At 34.1% G+C, this 26,130-nt stretch overlaps 2 protein-coding genes across 2 annotated transcripts in view; one reads left to right on the top strand and one right to left on the bottom strand.

Moving 5' to 3' along the window:
* Positions 1-2,477, bottom strand: part of LOC145242196 (uncharacterized) — a 37,615-nt gene extending 35,138 nt beyond the window's left edge. The window contains exon 1 of the mRNA XM_080105192.1: positions 2,357-2,477. The gene's annotated coding sequence lies outside the window, so the exon portion shown is untranslated. The remainder of the gene's footprint in view (positions 1-2,356) is intronic.
* A 228-nt stretch (positions 2,478-2,705) lies between these two features.
* Positions 2,706-19,284, top strand: LOC145242190 (uncharacterized). Its single transcript, XM_080105185.1, has 2 exons — positions 2,706-2,848; positions 17,022-19,284. Exon 2 carries the CDS (start codon positions 17,058-17,060, stop codon positions 19,149-19,151), a length of 2,094 nt encoding a protein of 697 aa, XP_079961311.1. The 5' UTR covers positions 2,706-2,848; positions 17,022-17,057; the 3' UTR covers positions 19,152-19,284.
* The last annotated feature ends 6,846 nt before the right edge of the window (positions 19,285-26,130 follow it).

The following is a 26,130-nucleotide window of genomic DNA, read 5'->3' as shown; positions in this document are numbered from 1 at the left end:
AATGTAGGGTTTTAGTGGCAGCTAAAGCGGGGGGAGCAGATTGTTAGCTTTCAAGGGTCAGGTTATTTACTTACAGAATACAGTAAAGTTTCATTAGGATTTAGAGTTTCAAGTATTGCTTTAGTTTGGAAGAAAGGATTAAAATTTTCCCTTCTTTTCCCCTATTTTGCATGCAGGTTAGACATAGGCAGTCGTCTTGGAGGTAAAGAGAAACAATTATTTCGTCATGATTCGGAATTCATATTCATAGGCAGTCATTAAGGTTGGGGACAAAACAATTGTATCTATTCAGAAAAAAGTCCTAGTGACGCAGCTAAGATCACTATAGATTTCAGTTACAATTATAGTAACAGTTGATTATAAGCTATATCCAGTGGTTTGGTAGAGATATCAACGAGGCTTCTTTATTAATACAAGCGAGCATAGGGCAATTGTAGATATTAAGTATATTACTTAAATAAAGTTCTTCTGACTTCTACGGTAGCAAAAATAAATCCACGTCTGTGCTAATTTCGGAAAATTTATCTCTAGCCTTAGTACAGAGCGTGGAATTTATCATTTAAGCTGCATCCCTCTGCCTGTTCTACAAATACTTTAACGGTGAATGCTCCGACAAACTGCAAGCACTCGTACCCAATCAGCGTAAATACCCCCGACAAACCCGACAAGCAGCTAAATCACACCCCTTCACAGTAGAGATCCCTAGATGTAAGAGAGCTTTCTATTCCAGTAGTTTCTTCCCCAGAACCGCTAGACTTTGGAATTCCCTTCCGGGTTCCTGCTTCCCCAACTGTACTGACATGCAGAAGTTCAAGTGTAACGTGAACCGACATCTTGCTCCCCTGTAGATTATGTCCCTGATATTAGCCCCCTACATCAAAGTGGCAATGTGCCTTGTTTGGGGTGAAAATGTAATAAAAAAAATTTTTTTAAATTAGAACGAAATTTTGGAAATCGTAATACTGAATTTCACATAAAAACAATGGTGTCTACGTATTCCTCGTATTTTAAAGATGATTATATAAAAAAATTACGAAAATCGATAACGTAGAAAACTATTTGTTAAAGAAAATAAAAATAGAATTTGATGAACACGATCGTAATACACAGAAGAGTTCAAAAGAGAGGTAATTTTCCGTTTCAATTCAAATAAGATGGCGGCAATTTTTCATCTGCTAACACGATTAAAGTTGTTTTTTTTTTTTTAATAATTCAGCAATATATTTTATTTTTTTCAGGTAATTTCGACTGCATAATTTCGAAACTACCATTGTAATTTATTAGAATTGACAAAAAAAAAATCAATAGAAACCATTGTTTTTTTTGTTTGTTTGTTTTTTTAGCTGAAAACACCATACATTTTAGTTTCAAGAACGGCCGGTAGAGGGCGTTTTTGTCATCCTAGAACAGGGTCGATAACACCTACTTTTATTTTGAAAGAAAATATATTAAAACTTTAAAATTATATTTTGATACATTTTTTATACAATAAATGTTTTGATTTTCATATATTTTCTTGTTGCTCTTTATTTCGTTTATGTAGATTTTTGCGTTCTCAGAGACATTTGTTTATATTTGAGGTTCACAGAACGAGGGCATTCGAAGAACACTAACAGGGGGCGATAACTCATTTTGGACGCCACATGTCATTGACATGCAGAAGTGCCAAATTTCGTCCCAAAAGTGTAGAAGCGCCTTAAATTTTCCTTGTGAATAATATACTTCTATCTAATAACGAAAGTTATGGCTTATTCATGATAGAATGTATTTAATTATTTTTAATTCGTTTTCGTGCTCGTCCAAATTTTGTCCTATATTAATAAAAAAAAAAAAATTAAAGCAAAATCTGTATTATGAACCGCAACCGGTGTACACACAAAAAATCATGTAGTAAATTAATCTAGTAGTTTTCTTTTAAAATAAGAAAATTAAATATTGTTGCTAAACGAACAGCGGCGATATCGCAACGTTATCTTGAAAATATGCTGAAGCAACAAGGGAGAGGGCTCAAAATAATTCAAACTTGCGAGATTTTAGAAAGCCATTCTTAATATGAGGAGGAGAAGACATTGGAAAAACTCAAATCCGCTAAAAAATGATTTTCTTCATAAAATAAAGGTGCTAATGCAGAGAGTGATCCGCGCTATTTTTTTTTAAATCGTATTCTCACGTTTAATTAAAGTTTTATTATATGTTTTTTTTTTATTATTATTCAATTGGAAGATTAAAGTACAGAATAGGTACAAAACACCTTCCCCTCCCATGTTAAGAATGGCTTTTTAAATAATAACGTTATTATTTTAGCACGGATCACTCTCATGAGTACCAAAATAAAACTACTTGATCATTTACGTACTTTTTGAAATGCGATATTTTCTTTCCATCACGGGTACATACATCATAAATTTTTCTTATTTGTGTTTTTGTAGGAGTGATTTGGGACAAGGAAGCAACCTCATTTTTAACGTTTAGACGAGAACATGCTCAAACGCGCTTTAAAATTCGCGCGTTCGTTTGTTCTATATTAAGAAAAAAAAATGCGGCAACGGGAATATTGATTTTATTAGTACTTTTATTAGTGATTAAAGCGGTCAGGTTTCCCCAATCTATTATTATTGGAGTTGTTAAAGGAATGGTTTATGAACTTTAGCTAATATATATTTTAAGGTTCATTTTTTCTCCGAGGGGACTATTTTTCCTTTTACACCGTCAGCCTCTTCTCGTTCCTGCAGCGTTGGCGTAGCGAGCAACCGAAAAAAACTTACAACTTTATTTAACAATTAGTTTTCGTCGTCTGAAGTGAATCGTTTCTTTTGTTTTATCATAAAGTAATTGCCGCATTTCTGAAGTAAGTAATTGATTCTTGTATTTTAGAGAATATGTAATGTGATTGTTGTCTTCAATTTTCTTTTTTGTTAGATCAACAGTTCAAATTTGAATCAGTAATCACAAAACTGAATCGATCTTTAAGGTGCTTCTTCATAATTTGAACCGAACTAAACCGTCTTTTGCCGAATTATACGTAAAACTTTAGAGTTAGGGTAGGGCAATAATAACAAAACAGTTCGGTTCAAATTATGTAGAAGTGCCGTCTTTCAAACCAACTAACTCTTAAGAAAAAGATGAAAATCATTAAGGATACGTAAAGAAGTCGGTGCTTTTGCTTATGTTTATTTATTTTTTTAATAGTATTTTTAAGTTAAATTCAAGTTTTACGATATCTTTATTATTATTATTATTATTATTATTATTAAATTGTTAAGTGAAAGAACAGATTAGTTACAAAACAATCTCCTCTCTTTTCTATATTAAGAATAGCTTTCTAAATAATAACGCGATTATTTCAGCACGTGGATGCGTATCTAAAAGCCGTTTTCTTCTTTTTCTTTTTATTTTAGAGGTGCATGCACCCTCATAATATTTGATTTTTGCATTGTACACTTTAATTCTATTCTTGGGAGATGTTTACGTTAGGATCCTTAACTCCATATTGCCTAAAAAACACACACACACTAAAAAAAAAAACAACAACATTAACTTGTTAAAAGTTTAAAATAAAAATCAACATTAACGTGTTAACAGTGTCTAAGTAAAAAGTGTATTATAGTTAACAACACAAGGGGGGGGGGCAAAGTAAATATACAGCAAATAACTGTTACCAAACGCAATAAAATACATTTTTCTACCTATATATCTAATTTTGCAACGGGAATATTGATTGTTAGATTTTTTGATATTTGTGCAGTTTGTAGATCGTGCTGAAATTATTTAGAAAGCCATTCTTAACATGGAGATGGGTGTCTTTGTTAACTATTTTGTACTTTCACCTAACGATTTAATAAACAAAAGATACAGTAAAAATTGAATTTAACTTGAAAATCATATCCAAAAGAAATAGCACAGTCAGTAAACTGCACAAGTACTAATTTATGATCATCTAGCAAGTATATGCTCACTCGAGTTGCATACTTTTGTTAGACTAAGGGGAGGGGGGATAATAAATTTGGAAAGAATTGCATACACTGTTCCACAAAAGAGGAGTTAAAGCCTGGGAGGATAATACCATGATGAATATATTGCATACATTTATCCCAAGGGCACAGATAATGTCTGGGAAAATATCATGACGACAGAATAGATTGTACACTGCCCCCCGCCCCATCTCCCAAAGTAATTTTGGGAAGAAGGTATCTGGAAGAAAGAACATGTAATGTACTTCCCCCACCCCCACCCCAGTGTAGGTTATGTATGGGAGGAATGTATCATAACAAATGAAAATATACTACACTATCCCTCAAAGGTAGAAAAAAAGCTTGGGAGGATTCTCCCGCCCCCTTGCCAAAAAAGGAGGTGGTAATGCCTGGTAGAATGGTATCCTGATGAATGAACATAAATTAGATTATCTCCCCCACCCCTTAAGGAGATAATGCTTGTGGGATAGTATCATGACAACAGAACAGATACTACAATACCCTCTCCAAAGTATACCTCCAGAGAGGTATTATCTGGGAGGTTCCTTCCACTCTTGTAAAAAGGAGAAGGTAATTCCTGCGAGTATCGTATCATGGAAACAAAAGATATTACACTACCCTCCCCCCTACACAAGCAAAATGAAAGTAGTCTCATGACAACAGAACCGATACTACACTACTACTCTCATTAAAAAAATAAGCTGCTTATTTAAAATTAAACTTAGTTATACAGAATGAAGATGTCATATTCCAAAAAGTATATAAATTGATCAAGTAATTTTTTTTTTTAATTCAGAAAATAAAATTTGATTTTCTTAATTAAAAAAAAAAATTACTCGACCAATTTGTTTTTTGTTATACAGAATGAAGATGTCATATTCCAAAAAGTATATAAATTGATCAAGTAAATTTTTTTTTAAATTCAGAAAATAAAATTTGATTTTCTTAATTAAAAAAAAAAATTACTCGACCAATTTGTTTTTTGTTATACAGAATGAAGATGTCATATTCCAAAAAGTATATAAATTGATCAAGTAATTTTTTTTTTTAATTCAGAAAATAAAATTTGATTTTCTTAATTAAAAAAAAAAATTACTCGACCAATTTGTTTTTTGTTATACAGAATGAAGATGTCATATTCCAAAAAGTATATAAATTGATCAAGTAATTTTTTTTTTTAATTCAGAAAATAAAATTTGATTTTCTTAATTAAAAAAAAAAATTACTCGACCAATTTGTTTTTTGTTATACAGAATGAAGATGTCATATTCCAAAAAGTATATAAATTGATCAAGTAAATTTTTTTTTAAATTCAGAAAATAAAATTTGATTTTCTTAATTAAAAAAAAAAATTACTTGACCAATTTGTATTTTAGAATATGATATCTCCGTTCCATGAAACTAAAATATATATTGCTGAATTAAACATAATCATATATCCATTATGAATTATTGCAGAAGAAAAATTGTATTTTATACAATGGATAATTTACAGGCAGGAGGGGGGGGGGGCTAATCTACAAAAATCAGAAAATATTAATTGATAGGCTGAACCAATTTGTCATGTCACTTGATACAAAGTCAAACAAAACTCATTGAAAAAATTTGGCAGCCATTTTTGGAAGCTAACTGCTTCAATATAACGTCTAGTATTATGGTTGCGCTTCTCTAAACCAAAACAATAATCTGAGTATTGACCTGTGACCCTGTCATATCAAAACTATCAGCCATTAACTCCCCATAAAAATGAGGAGGTAATGTCTTGAATAATGAGCTGAGCCGATAAATATAAATCCTATTTACAATGCCTCCCCACGGGACAGAGTTAGACACCAGGGTCGGTTTTTAATGTGGAGAAAAGGAACAAAAATTAAAAATTGTCTCAGTCGTGAAGGACTTCTCCTCCAACCCAAGTAATAGACATAGTAAACCCAAATTTTATTTTTATTATCTTAAAACAATTAATGTGTAAAAACATAAAGAATGATGCCAAATTTATTTTGGTAACACAATTAGCCAACAGAGTAAAGATTAAAATTTGTTTACATCCAAATTTATATAAAAAACAAATAATCTGTGATACCTACTAACATATAAGAACAGTTTTTAAAAAGGTAGATGAACATGAATTTAAATATTTGTGAAGAAGGTAGACTCCCTTTTTTGCCAAGAACGTAGACTCCCTCTATCGGGCTAGAAAACATCTCACACCTGCTAGTAGTCTATATCTCTACAGGGTGGAACGATAAAAGTGTCACCCTAAAGAAAACAACATTACAGCTTTATTTTAAAACTTTTTTTGAAATATCAATTCAGGTGACTTAATTATGTAGTAGAGCTGACATCTATTCGATGTAGCTGCCTTCAGCCTCAGTCATCACCTCAATATGGGTCCGGAACTAGAACCATACCTTTTCCATAAACGCAGGTGGAAGCTCAGTGGATGATGGTGATCAGGCTGCCATTGGTATTGTGAGAGATCATGTTGGTGATGTTCTCGACCCTTTTTTTTTTTTTTTTTTTTTTACACGGTGGTCACCACTTATCAAGGCCCGGAAGCCACTCAGGGATAAGGGTTATTGCAAGTACAGTACGTTAGTGTGGAGATTTAATGAAGTGTTTACTTAAGGGGGCGGTTCATTAGGAATTTGTTAACGTTGGACTTGAAGACATCCAGGTTGTAGTCAGGTGGGAAGCAGGCAGACGGAACAGAGTTCCACAGGCATACAGTTCTAAGAAAGAAGCTTTGTTCATGGAATCTATGTTTTGATTTAGGCACAGATAAAGAGTGAGGAAAATTTTTGACAGTGGATTCAGCTAGACAGGTGTTTTTCGTGAAAGATTGGCGAGGAGGGGCCAGAAATTGGCGTTCAGACAAGCACCTGCCATGGAAATAACGATAAAACAAGGATAGGCTCGCAACGTCTCTTCTGTGGGAGAGAGGTTGCAGGGTAGAGAAAAGGGCATCCCCCACTAAGCCACAAAGACTATTTTGTACTTTGTCAAGGCAGGATAGGCTGTTTTTAGCAGCTCCTGCCCAGATATGGCAGCAGTATTCCATCCTTGGACCTATGACAAAATGAAGTAGTCCAGCAGCTTCAGGTCGGAGGAGAAGAGGAGCCAGTGAGAGAAACATACAAAGTCATAGCACTCTTTCTGAAGCCAAACCTGGGTCTTTTTGGTCTTGTGCGTCAGCGCCGAGTTCTGCTGCCACACTCAGGTTCTGCCTGCGGCCACCTGATTGCACCAGAGGATTACCGCACTCTTCAGCACATCCAGGTACACTTTGATGTTGACTTTTAAGCTGATTTCAAAGATGTGAGGTGGCATGATGTGGCCCTCACTTGAAACCACATCAAAGATCATAACTGTGACCACAAACTTTGTTTTCATTCTGGGCACGTCTCTGTTATTTGTGCCAATCTAATGATGCATTTTGAGGGCGCTGGCAATAACTTGTCATAACTTGGATGCGTAGAGAACATGAGTTGTACAGCAGTGTATCTCCGATCTCACTAATTGAACATTGTGTCACTTTCAGATATGATAGAAGGCTCCTATTGCTCTTGGGATTTGTACACAACTGGCCAACTATTAGATGGTCTGCAACAAAAAAAGAAAACCTGTTTTCATCAAACGGAAATGGAATCATCCCATCTTTTCTAGGGCAACAATTTTATCGTTCCACCCTGTATAAATCCACAATTCACTCATCCATGTAGTATTGTTGCAACATCTAGGCTGGTGCAACAATCACTCTTGGACAGGATGTGAGAAAGAGTCTTAATAAGTTCCGCTCTATCAACCAAGCTCCAACTCCTGTCCCATCACTGTAGTGCTGCATTCCTGTCTTTATTTTACAGGTACTTTCACGAAATGTGCACCAATGAACTAACTTCACTTTTATTCCCCTCAACGAAAATACCTTCAACCCACCCAACTAGCAATTAAGATATATTTAAGCATACTTAATGATCTGGCTACGTCAGGCATCCTTGCTAGCTTAGATAAATACTTTTGCAGTTTTAACAAGAGGTACAATAATATCAGAGCATCTCTATTTATACCATGAATACCAACATCAATATATTACATATGAGTGAGTCCTCTGTGGAATTTCCACAGGTCCCGCTAGTTGTTATTATTGCATCTTGTTTTTTTTTGGTTTTTTTTTTACAACAAAGCAAATAAATTAAATAACCCACCAAATTTATATAATTAAAATAATATTTAAACATTCATAGAAGGAAGGCACATAATAGTTAGCGAATCCCAACGTCCTCTCCATGTTAAAAATGGTTTTCTAAATAGTAACATTATTATTTAAAAATTTGTTCGTAACAATGGGGGGGGGGGCGTTGTTAATATTTTGTTCTTACATCGTTTTCTCAGTTTACCTACTATTTTACCGTTGACTATTTTCAACTGTTTATGAAAACTTTCAAGTCGCATGTTGTACACTAATGACGAACTGATGCAGTTTTGCTTTGTTTAAAATCAATATTAATCTTTTGTTGTCTTTCAGTTTGCAATAAATTACAAAGAAAACATTTGAGAAAAAATATACCTGGAAATTACCCAGGGATTTATGTAATAATTTGAAAATTTACAAAAAAAAACCCAAATCTCCAATTAAATATTTATAAATATTAAAAGAATCGGAATCAGAAATCTAAAACTGAATCAGTAATTAGATCGGAATTAGGAAAAATTTTTGAATCGTCCCACCACTAATATATATATATATATATATATATATATATATATATATATATATTCTGAGGAAGACAGGGAAGTAGACTTGAATCTCTCCATGATCCCTCTAAGGAGCTATGAAGGCAGAACTTCCCTTAATCCATGAATTTTTAATGAAATTTTATGTACTTTGTTTAACTTATTCTCTTCAAGTTGAGCTAACTTTGGAAAAGGCTTGTAGCAACAAATACTGGCGGTAAAATGTATTCCTCAATGTCTCTAACTCTTACAAAAACAAATATAATTGGTCAAGTCCAAATTTAATGACAATTTTTCTATTTTCTGCCGTGCATTATGCATGAAACGGTTTTTAAAAAGTGTCTGTTTCAGTGTTGGAGGAACAAATCTTGGGGCATATTTTTCACACTGAAAAGAGTTGATATATCATTAAAAAATAATTATTTTTCGTTATTAAAAACGTGTGTATCATTATCAAATAATTTACCATGGAGTCATGCACATAAAAGACCATTTCTATGAAATGGCCGATTGAAAAGTTGTACATGGCCGCCCGTTGATGATTAAAGAATGACTGGTGCTTGTTCAGAATTCATCCATATTAAAAAAACAAAAATACAGAAAAACTTTAGGATGGTCAGAATGAAAAGATCATATTCCAAAACTTATGTAAATTGATCAAGTACTTTTATTTTTATAAAGAAAATCGTTTTTTTTAGGATTTTAAGTGATTAATACGGAATCGTAAGCATTACAAGGCTGATCTCGCAAGTTTGAATTATTGTGGCGTCATCTGCCCTTGTTTCTTCAAGATGACAATGCGAGATGGTCCCTTCTTTTGTGTACTTATAAAATTAGATTTTCTTAGTTAAAAATAAAACTACTTGATCAATTCATGTGATTTTTTTTTTTTAATAATGTTTTCATTTTGTCACTGATACGTACATCATACAGATTGTTTTTGTTTTTAATATCGGGGGGAAATTCTGGACAAGGACTAAATGACCTTATGGTGGTGGGGGAGCATGTTCTATAAAGGTTATCACAGAAAGGTGGAACAATCTCACTATGCAGGAACCTATTAATGGCTAGATGAGTAAATGCATGGAAAGTAATTTAGGGAGGGCAATGGAAGTGAGAAGTAGAGGCATGGTCTTTATTCACACAAAGTATTTTATTTATGACATGTTTTAATATATATTTGCAGTAAGGAAAAAAGAAAGATCCATTAGATATCTACCTGCTGATGCAATTCTCTATATGAGCCAGGTACGTCCAAGGATGGAGTAGTGTTGCTACATCTGGGCAGCAGCTGCTAGAAAGGACATCCTGCTTTGATAGAGTTCAAAATAGACTTCATAGCCTCGTAGGGGATGCCCTTTTCTCTTCCCTGCAACCTCTTTCTCACAGAAGAGATGTTGCGAGTTTGTCTCTGCTTTATCGTTATTTTCATGGCAGGTGCTCGACTGAGCTCCAATCTATGGTCCCTCCTCGCCAAACTTTCACAAGAAACATCCGTCTAGCAGAAAACACTATCAATAATTACCCTCACTCTTTATTCCATGAACAAAGCTTCTTTCTTAGAACTGCACGCCTATGGAATTGTCTTCCGTTTTCCTGCTTTCCAGCTGACTACAATATGGTTGTCTTCAAGTCTAATGTAAACAAGTTTCTGATGAGCCGTTCTATATGTTAACAAATTTACCGAATTTCCATTACTAACGATTACTATATTGTCCAATTTCTACTGCACACTCTTTAACCCTTATCCTCGAGTGGCCTCTTGGCCTTGATAAGTGGTGATGCCTATGTAAAAAAAAAACAAAAAAAAAACTTAACAGCCATGATAGATTTCAAAGGCATTCAGTAAATGACTAAAATTTATAAAAAAATTAGATTTATGTGTGAAACTGATTCCACACTCTAAAGTCTAAATTAATCATTTTTATTTGTTTTCTTTATTTTAATGCCAAATTTTTCAAATGGTTTACATGCATATCTATAAAAGTGAAAATGTCTGTGTGTACACTTCCCTACCAAATAACTCTGTCAATTTTCGGTCTACAAACTCGAGATTTGATACAAAGGGTATTGAGATTTGGCAAAATCTTTTTAATCGGGTTTCGGCCAGAAATTTGGCTGTTAAGGGGTCAAGGTTCAACCATTTGACCTTTGAGAACTCTACCAAACTCCTCCGCCAATTTTGGGTCTCAACACTTGAAATTTTAGATATAGGTTACTTGGACATGGATCTAACTTTATTATTTGATTTGAACCCAAATGTTAAGGGGTCATAATTGGGGTCAAAGCTTTTTTAAAAATTGACCTCTGCAGTCTCTATCAAATTACTCAGCCAATTTTTGGTCTAAAGATTTGAAATTTTATATAAAATTTATTCAGAAATAGGGCAAGCTTTTTAATCGTTTTTTTGCTAAAAATTTGGCTTCCAAGGGGTCAAAGGTCAAAAGATTTTACCTTTGCGGTCTCTTACAAACTATTAAGCCAATTTTGGGTCTAAACATTTGAAATTTTACATAAAGGGTATTCAGACATGCAGCAAGCTTTTTAATCAGTTTTTGGGTGAAAATTTGGCTGGCAAGAGGTCAAAGCTGAAAGAGTTGACCTTTTCAGACTCTACCAAACTCCTACACTAATTCTGGGTCTAGACACTTGAAATTTTAGATGTAGGTTACCTGGACATGTGTCAAATGTTTTAATATACAGTGCGGGTAAAAAGAATGTCTGCACTTACATTTTTTTTCAAAAACTGCAAATTTAAGCTAAATTTAATGTAACTGTTTGAACAACCTCTACCTCATTTGATTCACCTTTTATTCCTCTATAATTTTACCTCTTCATATTTAACTTTTAATTGAAATATTCTAGTGTTCACGTGAATTTTAAAAAAATAACTTCAAATTGAGGAGGCAAAAAGAAAATCCGCAGCAACAAAACCAGCTTTAATTATCGCCCTTAAATCAGTTTAAAGTATCCACCAACAGGCAACAAAGCATCTCTGATCGTAATTGTTGTTGTTCCAGGTTATATAATGTAACATTTAGTCCATATGCCACAACCTTCTCTTCGTCAGGAGCTCATTAATTTTCACCTTTCTTGTTTATCCAACGGAGAAATCGGCTGCAGATTGAAATGTGATGAGAAAACAGTACGAAAGACTGTGTGAAAGCACTAAAAACACCGGCAGTGTTCATGATGCCCCTAAATCTGGTCGTACTAGAGTTACTTCTAACAAGGAAGACAATGCTATCAAGACTGCAGCCTAAGAAACAGATTTGAAATGGCTCCCCAAATCCAACAACAGTGTAATCTTATTAAAAAGTGCTCTTTCTACTGTCAAGAACAGATTAAAGGAATTTAATTTGCGAGGATATGTTGCAAGACGCAAACCAATGATTTCTGCAAAGAACAGAAAGCGCCGTCTGGACTTAATCAGATACAATGAAGACCATGACTCTTCATATTGGTCAAAAGTGCTTTTTAGCGACGAAAGCAAGTTCAATAGGCTAGGCAGTGATGATAGGCAGTACGTCCGTCGGAGGAAAGACAAAGAATTTAATCCTAGGCGCTCAGTTTCAACACTGCAAGGTGGTGGAGGTTCAGTTTTGATTTGAGGCATTATCAGTACCAATGGTCCAGAGCCTATAGTTCGCTTGCAAGGTCGAATTAATTCAACCAAGTACATTAATATATTGACTGAGCATTTTCTACCCTACTTTGGTCGGAATTTGGATGATAATCCCATCTTCATGTAGGATAATGCTCCCATTCACACAGCTGGCAATGTCAAGAGGTTCATGGAAGAGCATAATATTCCGTGTTTGAACTGGCCTGCACAATCTCTAGACCTCAATCCTATCGAAAACATATGGCATTACATCAACCAACAGCTACGCAATGATAAAATTTCAAATTTGGAAGAACATTGGAGAAAAATTAAAGAAAAGTAGGTTGTCCTTTCCCCGGAGTATTGCTGCAGTCTAATTCAAGGAATTCCCAAAAGATTGCAGGCTGTCAAATTGCAGAAGGGCTATGCTACTAAATATTAACTAGTTCATTGTGTTCCTGTTGTATTTGTGTTGCATTAATGTCCTAAAGTTACATTTAAATAACAATTTTCCATTGTTCGGACTTTCTTTTTACCTCCTCAATTTGGAGTTATTTTTAAAATTGACTTGAACACTAGAATATTTCAATTAAAAGTCAAATATGAACAGGTAAAATTATAGAAGAATAAAAGGCGAATCAAATGAGGTATAGTTTGTTTAAACAGTTACATTAAATTTAGCTTGAATTTGCAGTTTTTGAAAAAAATACAAGTGCAGACTTTCTTTTGCCGCCTGTGTATATATATGCATATAAACATAAAGTTATGAACAGTACATAGGGCTCGAGCAAAGCCGGGCTGAACTGCTAGTCCTGAAAAAAGTAGAATATTAAAGGGAGGTAATTAGCATAAGGTGCAGACATTTAATTTAATTTTTATTTTATTTATCCTTGTTTTGTGTATGGGTCAAAAGTCCCCCCTCTAAACATAGTTAGCCAGAAGACATTCTAAATTTGCCAGGGTGCAGCACAACTTGACCTTATTTACTTTCCTCCCTATGAGGGTAGAGTTAGACACAGGATGTTTTTTTTTAATCTTGGGAAAAATTCAGCTTCCAAAAAAGGGGCATTGGATTGGGACACAAATTAAAAATTGACTTGGTCTAGAATGATTTCTTCTTCTGATTCAGAACAGAAAAACTAGATTTGTATTATTTGGATTGTTCAGACTACTGTTCTCATCTTGAGTGTTATTTTTACAATATTTCACTCGATGTAACGTCTGACTTTCTTCAGGTTTATTTTGTGGAATTCGAGAAAATTCACTTTATTTTGAACTAGTCTGAGTGCTCGGCGTTGCTCGGAGGTGTGTGTTGAGAAAAAAAAAAACCCAAAAAAGTGGTAGTAAGCAAGCAAGTTCGAACCCATACCGCGAAGGAGGAAAAGAATGTGAAAACAAAAAAGTGACGTCTTTGCTATTGTGCCCATCGCCAAACCAGAAGTGACATAGGTTTAAATTAAGGCTAGACAATCGAAAAGAGGGGTGATTTTCGAAAATATTGGCGACCCTCACCTTGTAGAAAAGTGCCCAGTTGAAGGTGAAGGAATTAATGTGTTTAGCCAATTTTTCGATATTTGTTGTCCGAATGGTTGATCTTCAAAATGATACCAATCTCGTGATTATTTATACTAAACAGTCAAACAAACACATGACAGAATGGAATAGCGCGAATTTTATAAAAGTCGATCAAAATAAATCTAGACACAATGTCCCTTCGCAAATCATAGATATTATGATCTGGGGGGGGTACATAAACAGTTCTACGAAATAGTAATCCCACAGAGAACCCTCGCAAAAAAAGCCTTTGCTGGACATACAAAAATGTGCACGCCGCTTTTGCCTTTTATATATATAGAAGACTAGCGGGGGTACCCGGCGTTGCCCGGGTGTTTGGAGGTGTGTGTGGTGTTAAATAAAAAAGAAACCGGGGGGGGGGGGGTAGGATCGAACCCGAAGCCCTAAGGCGAAGTTTGAAAATAAAATCAGCGAGCTAGAATCAGTTACTGAAAGATGTTTGAATTTATTTACGTAAGAACCAAATTGACAGGTGCGCGCACGGAAGCAATAGCTATTCAGCAAATGAGGTCAATGACCAGGTTTGTTTGTTATAAGCGAAGTAAAAAAAGAAAACGAACGTTAAAACTTAAGCAGGGGGTGGAGTAATCAAAACATCGAAAAAAAAAGCAAAAAAACTAACGTAAGGCAAACGAACGATGTTAAATGTAAAAATAAAAAAAAGAAAACAGAAAAAAAACACGTGAAAAATGGCTTACATAAGTCTGTTTCGATATTAAAATTAAAAAAATCGGTGGGTACCCGGGTGTTTTTGGGTGTGTGGTCGGGAGTGGATAAGCGAAGTAAAAAAAACAGAAAAATGAATGTTACGTGAAAAATGGCTTAAATAACACTGGTTCAATATTTAAATTTAAAAAATCGAAAAAAAAAAAAAGAAAAAAAAAGAAGACATCTCACACCACAATTCAAACCCAAAACATTTAGATAATGAACCAACGCGCTAACCAACTGAGCTAACGCGACGTACATGAAATTTAGTCAGTTTTTCAACTATTTAAAGTAAATCAGGTCATGATGTCATCTGACGCATGCGTAGAACCGGTCGTCGTCACGAGAGGACCGTTTTTATTGACCCCCTCCCTGTCGAAAATTGTCGATTTCGGGGTGAAAAAATGAACGTTTTTGGCCAATTTTTCGATATTTTTCGAGCGAAGGATGGGGTTTCAATATGATACTAAGTTTGTGAATTTTCGTCGTGTCTGTCGAAAGTTTTTAGCAGACACACAAACACACGTACAAATATACATACATACACACATTTTCGCTTTTCTATTTATAGATGGAAGTCTTTATTTAATCCACAGGGGTAACCTGCTCTCATACAGTCAGCCATGACTGAGTAGAAGTACTAAGTAATTTGCAATTGTATTTGGACTGTTGCTTGAGCGGAAGATTGAACCTTTAACCTCCAGAAGAGTATAATTTTTTACTATTGAATTTTACCAAGTACTGTAACCACTATACCATAAGTCTTTGTGTAAAAAGCTACTGTAGTATCAAAACAGATACTACACTTTACAAAAAATTCCATAGCATACAAGTCAATAATAAACTCACTTTTTTTTTTTTTTCGGCCTGATTAGTAAAGTGTGTATAAGATAAAATAATTTTTCTTTTTTATCCCCCCCTCCCACTTGTTTAACCCTCTGAATGCTGATATTTTTTTTTTTTTTGTAAAAAAATTATTTCTTAAACCTATTTTTAAAATCACTGTAATCTAAGCATTTCATCGTATACCCAAACAATGCATATAATATTTGTAGCATATAAGTAAGACTAACAGAATAAATTGTAAAATTTGATTAATTTGCATATTGTGATGGCGGCCATCTTGAATTTATAAGGTTGACTATCTGCTGATGAAATATTGTGATTTTCTTATGCAATTGCTGAATTTATTGTGTAGAGTTTTCATGCTGTGTCTTATGTTGAAAATAAAACAAGTTTTGTAGAAAATAAGTTGTGACTTTTATTTATTTTTTTTTTTTCAGGGACATCTCCTACCTTGCTCCATCTTCAAAACGCCTTGTCAGCATGTTAAAACTTTTTTATAAGTCCAAGTAACAGCATTTGGAATCTTTTAGGGTGTGGAATTGTCCAAAAGGTCTCGCATGCATTTGAAGATAATTCAGTGATGCTTTTGTTGTTCCTTTTTTTTGACTGTCCCTCGCACTCGTATCTCTACATACGATGCAATCTGGCCTTTCTTTACCAATGGTGGTTTGAACATTTCTTCCAGTAAGTCTTTGAGGACTGTCTTCTACCATGGTACCACCCCACCAATGCATATTTCCTGAAGGTGTTTTGGTGGAACTGGGTTGGCTTTCTTCTCAGTAGGCAACTGAATATTCTAGGATACGACTTAATTGATGTGTTAACACAATATGATTTTTTTTTTTTTACATCGCACAATCCAGTAGCATTTTGCTTAAACCAGATTTGTTTCATGATACAATTTTTTCACATATTTGTAAGCATGCACAGTTCGGAAATCTGCAAAATATCTACAAAATTCAATCAAAGATTGCAGCAATAAGTTTCATTGCGCCATATGCAAAACTAATTCTGATTATTCTGATTACTGATCTCGCGTGTTATTTGCACAATGTTTCAGCTGATGTAACCTTTAACCTTTTTCAAGTAACTCTGAAATTTCTTCATCAAACTCTGGAATATGCACAGAATGTTGAGTGGAACCCTTTATTTAATCCAGGGGGGGGGGATCTTTCCGTCAGATATGACCAGGTAAAACTCTTAAGTAGTTTGTAATAGTATTCTCCCGCACTGAGGATTGAACTTTCAACCTCCAGAACAGTGAATTTAACCTAGTACTTTATCCATGATACCATGAGTCTTTAAAGGGCAAAAATATTCCTGAATTTGACAAGATACTTCTGAAAATGGTCAGAGGTTACACTGGCTGAAACATTGGGTGAATAACACTTAAGATGAGAACAGTAGTCTGAATAATCCAAATTATCAAACCTCATCTCAAAAATTCAGAAGCATAAATAAATGAATTATCTACAAGTTGAAACGATAGGAAATTCACTATATTTGTTCATTATATGGACCCATTTTTGCGTATTGAACTCTTATTTATTATATGATTTTTATTTTATGTTTTTTTTTTTCAGATTCTGTGTTCTCGAATCAATTATCCGTGGAATAATATGGATATAAAAAAGGAAGCATGTTGTGAAAAATGTGACTTGTCATTCTTCTCTTATCAACAACTGACTGCACATCAGAAAATGCATACATTTGAAAAGCTCTCAGCAAATGAAACCTCATCGAAAGGTTCTGGCAGCAATATACCGAAACAAGATTATCAGAAATGGATCAAATGTAAAGTCCAAAGCGATACAAACCTCGATACAAATGTGGACTTGGAAGCCGATCTGGGAAGCCATAGAAGACAGAACCGTTTCCGATGCGAAACCTGTGGACAAAACTTCTTTTCCAAGATTGGGCTTGAAGTCCATATAGAAGTCCACGAAAAACCGTACAATTGTGAGACGTGTGGAAAATCCTTCCGCTACAAATCGTCCGTATATAATCATATGAAACTCCACGAAAAAGAATCATCGCTTCATTGCAACGTATGTAACCAGGGTTTCAGTACTTTTTCCAAGTTAGAAAAACATTTCAAAACGCACCCCGCAATGCCTTCATATAAATGCAGCGTCTGCGTCAAAACTTTCTCCCAGAAAAAAGCCTTAAAATTCCACATGGAGACACACATTCGAAAAAAATCATTCCCTTGCAAATGGTGTGACGAGAAGTTTTTCTCTAAGGTTGCCTTGAAATTCCACCGGCGTATACACATGGATGAGAAGCCATTCAACTGCGACGAATGCGGGGATACCTTTTCGCACAAGTCGGGTTTAAAGAATCACATGAAACGGCATATAAGAGAGAAGGGCTTTCACTGTGAAGTATGTGAAGAGGGCTTTGCGCACGAAAGAGATTTGTGCCGCCACATGAAAATTCATACGGGGGGGAAGAAACTATTTTACTGCGATGTATGCGGCAAAAGCCTCTCCAGTAATCGTAACCTGCAAAACCATATGGCGATACATGAAGAGAAACCCTTCATGTGTGAGGTGTGCAAACAGGTTTTCCGCAGAGATGCCACGCGTGTGGCCCACATGAAAACCCATCTAGAGGAGGAGGAGGAGGAGGAAGCCTTTGACTGTGATACGTGTGGAAATGTGTTTTCGGATAAACTAGCTTTAAGCAAGCATAAACGTAATTGTCCTCATGTGAAATTTTTTCCATGTCCGCTCTGCGACGATGATTTTAAGACAAACGCAGAGGTCGAAGAGCATATGAAAATACACAATGTAACACCAGATTTTCAGTGTAAGACTTGTGGAAAGATCTTCTCGTGTGAATCAAGTTTGAAAATTCACATCAACACGTACGTCAGGGCTAAGCCTTTCCCATGTGTCGTGTGCGAAAAACCGTTTGCTTACAGGATAAAATTACTGACGCATATGAAGACGCACTTCAAAGAGAGGCCACATCAGTGCGTGTTGTGTGGCATGGGTTTCGTGTTGCACTCTTCCTTAAGAACTCATATGAAGGGTCATGTAACTGACATACCATTTCGTTGTCAGGCATGTCGTAAAACTTTCACTCGGAAGTATGTCTTGAAGTTTCATGTTAAATCTCACTTAGGTCAAACTCGTTTCTGCTGCGACCGGTGTGGGAAGACATTTCTTCTTGCGAAGAGCTTGAAACTACACATAAAAACCCACAAGTTGGACGACCAGTTTCTGTGCTCGATTTGCGGAAAGGGTTTCTCTCATAAGAGATATCGTGCCGCGCACATGAAGCGACACTTTGAAGAGGATTTGACGTGTAAGCTGTGCGGAAAAACTTTTCCGTCCAAGTTTGTCTTAAAAAATCATATGCCGGAACACAAGAAGGGATTCTACTGTCAGATTTGTGGTAAAAATTTCTTGACGTTAGCATTGTTGCAGAAACACGAGCAGACGCATCCAGAAAAAACAACTTTTTCCTGTGATCTCTGCAGCGAGACATTCGATTCCAAATCGTTTTTAGCGAAACATATGGTCATTCACAATCGGAAGTCACTTCCTGTTTGTAAAATCTGCAACAAGAACTTCTCTCGCAACTTCAGTTTAAAGAGACACATGAAATTCCACGCGAGACAAAAACACCTTTACTGTGAAGCATGCGATAAATCGTTCACTCGGAGAGATCGGTTAAGTGCTCATTTAAAGAAACATAAAAAATAAAACTAAAAAATTACCCCTTTTTTTTGGGGGAAAGAGGGGGCGGCGGATAGTCAAATTGAAGCATTTTGACTGACCTTTATCTGTAAATTTATTTTGAATTTTTTCTTATGCTGAGGTGCGGAGAAGAATATTTGGTGCTTCTATATTATAAGAACCAAAAAATATTGAATTTCAAGTAAAACAAACGATACCTACGTAATTGTGATGTTCCAAATAGTAACATATCCAAAAATTATGGAAACCGATAAGGTAAAAAAATAATTATTAATGAAAAACTTGGTTTCGATAAAGTTTATATGGGGAATAAATTTTGTCATCCATACGTTCATCATGTGACATAAGTAACAGAACTTGATTATCTCCCTTGTCAACTTATCTCTATTTTAGTAAGCGTAACATAGTGATTTTGCTTTTTTTCTTAAATTTCTTTCTTCATTAATAATTATTTTTCTATTTTGTCGTTTTCCGTAATTTTTGCATATGTTAGAACGTGAAACCTGTTCCACAGATATCATTTGTTGCACTTGAAATTCAATATTTTTTGGGGCACTCTGCATGAGGCGACTTAGACGAGTTATCAACCCCTGTTCTTTGAATGAGAAATGCCCTCTACCGGCCGTTCTGTGAACCTCAAATATAAACAAGTGTCTCTGAGAACGCAAAAATATATAATAACGAAATAAATAACACAAAAATATTGGAAAAGCGAAACATTTTTTGTATAAAAAATATCATTTTAATGTTTTAATATTATTTATTTTAAATGAACGATTTATAAGTGAAAATAAAATAAATGTTAAAAACATGAAACATTTATAGGTTGTTTTTAGAATTATTTGGGTTTTTTTCAAGTACGATTGTATAAAATGTAGCAACATATTTTTTTTTTTTTTTTTTCACAATAAGATTCTATAAAAATATATCAAAATATAATTTTAGCAAAATGTAATTTTAAAAACATAAAACAAAGGTTTAAGAATATTTTTTTACACAGATTTTTTTTTTTTCACAATAAGATTGTATAAACGTACATCAAAATATAATTTTTGGTTTGTCAATAGAGCAAAATATAATAATTTTAATATAGTTTTTATTTATTTATAAAAATTTATAGAAATTTTTAATATTTTTTTTTTATTATTCAAGGAGTTATACGATTTTTTGACCCATGTTTTATTGACACACGCCCTCTATCGGCCATTCTTGAAACTAAAATACACACATTTGCCTCATGGTACTGTCATGCAGAAGTGCTTTTTTTGTTGTTATTATAATATAGAAGTGCTAGATTTTTTTTTTTTTAAGTAATTATATGTCGCTCACGATTTATTCTAAGATGGCATGTTTCACAATCTGTCACACTGAAAATTTGAAATAACATTACAAATGCTGTTTTATTACAAGATCAAATTATGTTGACTGTGTAGTAACGCCCCCACTTGAGTTCACCCCGGCCATCAGTGTGTAGTATCTGTGCTACCTTCAGTTAAAGAGGGAGAAATCCTTCTTGACTGCAGCAATTTTAATTTTTCTCATTTATTAGGGAACTGAATATCATCATCCTTCTCACATAAAAACAAAACATATTTGTGTCTAACTATGCCCTCGTAGCTGTTCAGCGTGAATGAAGATCCTACGATATTATTGTATCCCTTTTGTTAAAACTGCAAAAGTATTTATCTAAGTAATCTGGTTAATGTAGTGTCAGAATATACCTGGCTTATTTCAAATATAGGAGTCTGTGGAATATTCCCATTCTATTGATGTCTGGCGCAAACTAAAACTCAACTCCATGATATCATTATACCATCTTTAGACAGAACTGATACTACCCTTGGACCCTAGCCCAAAGACCAAGAAGGTATAGTTTAGTTTCACGTATGTCCCAAATATGAGTTGAGAAAATAACTATAACCTATGGTTAGACTATAATAAGCTAACTTCCACACACACCTATGGAATAGAAACAATAAGATACATTGCCAAATCTCTCATATTAAATAAACATGCAATTACATCACACCAGAAAAAAAAACTATATCAATAAAAAACAACAGTATGGTATTGCAACAACATATTAAATTTCATCAGAAAACGTCCTTAGGTTTAAACTGGTCAGCTGATATAAACAAAAGAAGCAGTTTTGCCAATAAATTGAATATAGTACATTTTACACTAGAATTTATACTACAGTATACGCCTTCCCTATTTGCAATGTCTCCCGATGGGACAGAGTCAGACACCAGGGTCGTTTTTTAATGTGGAAAAAAAAGGAACAAAAATAAAAATTGTCTCAGTCATGAAGGATTTCTCCTCCACTGACAGAGAACAAGAAATTGAAATGCAGTATCTGAAGATCAGATACTACACTTTGATCTTGACCGAAGGCCAGAGAACAATGTATACATACTCATGACGGAACGAAAATATCATATTCCAAAAATCATATAAATTGATCAAGTAGTTTTATTTTTTCAAAGAAAATCATTTTAAAATAAACTTGAGTCTTACCAGTATTTCCCCCCTCCTCGTGTTAAGAATCACTTTCTACACACACACACACACACACACACACATTTTCCATTTTATATAATATCAGGTAATTTATGTCTCTAATAGTAATGATTACATGTTAAAATAATTATTTCTTTTCTGAACGAGTTCCAAAGCTTTAGAGATCAGAAAATCACCTGAAGGAGATACCCTGACTTCTAAAGCTTTAAATTTCATTTGAAGAAAAAAAATTATTCAAATTTTATACATACATATATACTGCTATGATAGGACAAGTGTGGTCTAATGGATACTCTCACAGACTATGAAATAGCTGTTCTACCAGTTAGCCGATTGTCTTCTATTCATTTGTAATACTGTCACCTTGCGGTAAAATTAAAAACCTAGAAATTGTAAACAAAACAAAATATACCACAAATAACTTTAACTACATATATTTAAAAATGATTACTTTCCTAATGGCATATTAATCTTCTGGAACTTTTAATCTTCTGAAACTTTTAATCTTCTGAAACTTTTAATCTTCTGAAACTGTTTTCAATATTTTTTTAAATTTCCAAATTATAATTCATTGAAAGCTCTTTTTCAAAAAAAAAAAATGTAGCTCTTCAGTTCCCTGTTGTTAGTTTATTGATACCATTTAAAATTGTTTTCATGCTTCAATATTTCATGGGTGACAAATTCAGAGTTAATAAATCTTACAATCAGTTTCCACATTTTAAAAGAATACAGGTCAGTAGAAAATTAAATGTTCATGCATTTGGTGAAAGTTATTGTATTTTTTTTTTTTCTTTGATAAAAGTTATTGTATTTTTTTTAATTAGACAGTAAGGTTGTTGTAACACCATTAGGGAAAGATTATTTGTTTGATTTTCTCATCTTGGATATTATTTTCATAATGTTTTCGCAGGTGTAACTTCTGGCCTTTTTAAAGTCTTTCTTGTTGAACTTGAGAATGTTAATGTCAAATTTTGGAGTCTGTACTGAATTTTAAATGCAACCCAACATGTATTTATAAACGCTGATCTTGAAGACGATCATGTCTGTAGGAAAGCAGTCCTGTGGTAATGTATTCCACATACAGGAAGTTCTTGTAAAGAAACTCTGTTCACAGTTCATAGAGGAAGGAAGGAAAGTTTTTTTTTTTGTAGTGGTGGTAATCGGACGAGTTCTTGTTGTGAATTCTCTGGTCTGCTTACAGGCATAAAAGCTTGACATGGTAGCTTGTTCTTGTTCCATCATCCATAACAGGATAGAAGTTTTAAGTAATTCTTAATTGTTTTTTAATGTCGCTCATACTAAGGATTGAACCTTCAACCTCCATAATTACTTAGCACTTTGTCAGTTGCACCATCATTGGCTACTACCCTGAGATTTAGCAGACAGTGTCATTCCTTCCCAAAGATTGCTCCACTTTACCTTGAAAAAAAAAATATCATATTTATGGGTTTGTCTTGTGTAGATTCTGACTTTTAGCTGGACACACACACACACACACACACACACACACACAACCAGACAATTTCCCTTTATATAATAAATTAATGGATCTGCTTTCTTAGTTTGATTAATCTCTTTTTGCTGCAGAGAGTAGATATCACGGTCATAACGTACTGTCCATAATTAAATTTTGCATGATTTATGCACAAAAGGCTAAAATTCCTCAAATGGTTAGACATGACGTTGTTTCTTAGAATTAGGTATTACAGTGTTGACACCTCTGTTAATGATGTCACATGTATAACACTGTTGAATTCTCCTTGCATTTCTAGAAGCATCTTCTTCTTCTCTCACAGGTTTGTTCGAAAATGAAAAAGGATTTTTCATTGCCTACATTTATTATTGGTCTGTCGAAATTACCTTGTTCCCATATTTATCTGTTTATGTACTGTGGATGTTCCGCCATATAAATGAGCACACAAAATGCCTTCACGACTCGGTGATAATCTTTGTTGTGCCATCTTTTCATCGCTGATATCATTTCTCCAAATTATTTCTTTTCACGCTTGTTTCTCAAAACAACAATTTGTCAAATTATCATTTAAATTACAAAAGTGTATTTCAAATCGCATTCCAATCCGAATTTGTTTTATCAATCGACTTTTTTTACCATACTTTCATCATTCTATCATAAGTTGTTGTGTTTTTTTTGGTTTTTTACTAGTAGGTCACCACTTATTAAGGCCAGGAGGTCATTCGAGGCTCAGGGTTCGGGACAACAGGGTAGTAATCATTAGGAGTGGAAATTGGGTATAACTTGATTATTTAAGGGGACGACTAAACAGGAACTTGTTCACATTGGACTTGAAGACAACCATGTTGTAGTCAGCTGGGAAGCAGACCAGTGGAACAGTCCCACAGGCGGGCAGTTCTAGTATAGAAGCTTTGTTCGTGAAATCTGCATTTAGATTTAGGCACAGATGATCCAGATTGCTAGAGCCTTACACCCTTATTTTTTCATTGCTATTTGATTGAATTTTCTCTTTCTCTCTCTTGTTTTATCTTTCTCATTTCCTGCCTTTTCTCTTTTCTTCTGCCCTCTACATAATTGATTAACACACAATCTTTCTTAATTTGTTCTTGTCATCTTTTTTTCCTGTTTAAGACGGTTCTTTCTGAAAATTAAAACTGTTAATTTTGCCACAAAGACTAAACAATTCATGGCAGGGGTAGGGGAGTTGGATGACTTTTACTTCATCGAAGAATGACTTCCTATCTTTACCCCCCCCCCACACACACACATTTGCACTCGGTGTCTTTCTCTTAATTTTGGCATTCTTAGTTAAAAATGATTGAAGTTGTTTATTCTGTTGCCCTCTACATACATATGGGAGAACGGGGAGAGGGGGTCGATCCTCAGCGTTGGGAAATCCATTTTGATCTCAGCTTTTTTTTTTTTTGCCATTGATTTTTCACATCACTGAATATTTTTGAACTCCTTTTATAAATCATGATCTTTTTTTTTTCTCTCCATTCCCCCCCCCCCCGATGTTTTCACATATTTCATAAAATATCTATCTACAGGACTGACAGCAATTTTAGCGTTAGATATGAAACCCTTAAAAGAAATATGTTACGGAAACAGAAAATGTCATTTGTGGTTAACAAAAAGTATAATCTTATTTTTATCTTTAGAAGAATTAGGACAGGTTATGGGGTTCCAGTAAAAGATAGTTCAACCGTAGTTCAATGCAGTCAGAAAGCCTTTTTCGTTGACTACTACACCAAGATATAGGGGAAGGCACCACTTCATTCCCTTGGTCCTTGACATATAATGCTGAACAAAGAGACATCAAGTAACTTTTTTTCTTTTTCTCTTTTTTTTTTGGGGGGGGGGTTTGGTATGATTTGATTAACCGATTAGTGAACATTCCAATTAGTAAGCCAAATTGACTCTAGTAATAATAATACCCAAATGTTTTAAAATCTATATTTTTGGCGTGGTGTGGTATACTGCAGTACACTTTAGTCCAAAATTGTATTTTATCATCTAAAGTTGTTTTCAAATATCCAATTGTATAATTTTGACAAGATGCATCGCGCAACAACCAGTTTAAACAACAGATTCTGCTAATCAATCTTTATAAAACAAAGAATGTGTTTTGTTATGATTGATTATGAATGCCACAAAGTTTCTTTTTGTATGTGTTTCAGAAGAGTGAGACCCATAAGACAGGGGAAGAAGAAAGTTTCGGAACCCTTGATCTAATTTATGACAATTATAGATCAATGCTTTTTTTTTTTTCTAAATATTTTACATGGCAAAAAAATTAATTATTGTTTTTTTGTTTTTTTTAACTTTTTTGGGGCGCTGATGGTTGTAAAACTTTTTTTTATTTACAGAGGTAGTATTGTTTTTTATTTTCTTTATGTACTTTTTTTTTTTTCGCTTATATAATAATCCTAAATAACTTTATTAAATAACCAATAAATCATTTATACTAAATGTGAGTTCATCAACATTTTTTTTTCATATATACTTTAACTAGAAGAACACCTGTCTCAGGACGGATAAAATTAATTCCCAAAATAGAACAGTTTTGCACCATTTTAATGCCCCCCTCCCTTATGAAGATTACAGTCAAGGTATAATGATACTAAACCTTATGTCTAGAATTCGTATTCAAAATTTGATCAAAATTCATTACATGGTTTAGAGTCCAGAAAATATCTAAAATTTAAAGCACACGTTTAACGCGTCTTAAGAGGAAATTGAAATTCAGTGAATCTTGTATAACTGAAGACTGATGACTATGGATGTGGATCTAATTTAATGCAAATCTGATATATTTGAATTTTTAAATGAGCTTGTGTCCATATGTGCGTCTAGATCCTTTCAAAATAATGTTAAAACTGAAATTTGAGATATTTATTGCTATTTTCTTCTTTATTACCATTGGTGATTTCTTAACAGAGAGAGATGGAAAAGAGAGCGATAGATACTGTATAAAATAATTGTGGGGGG

Source organism: Euprymna scolopes, chromosome 21 (assembly GCF_053919585.1).
Source record: "Euprymna scolopes isolate OS-2025 chromosome 21, ASM5391958v1, whole genome shotgun sequence".
Lineage (NCBI taxonomy): Eukaryota > Metazoa > Mollusca > Cephalopoda > Sepiida > Sepiolidae > Euprymna > Euprymna scolopes.
The sequence above is the reverse complement of the archived record's forward strand: the minus strand, read 5'-3'. Positions and strand labels throughout refer to the sequence as shown.

What these genes read in the sequence shown, in the direction of transcription:
- LOC145242190 (XM_080105185.1), top strand. Translation starts at nt 17,058, where the DNA reads ATGGATATAAAAAAGGAAGCATGTTGTGAAAAATGTGACTTGTCATTC.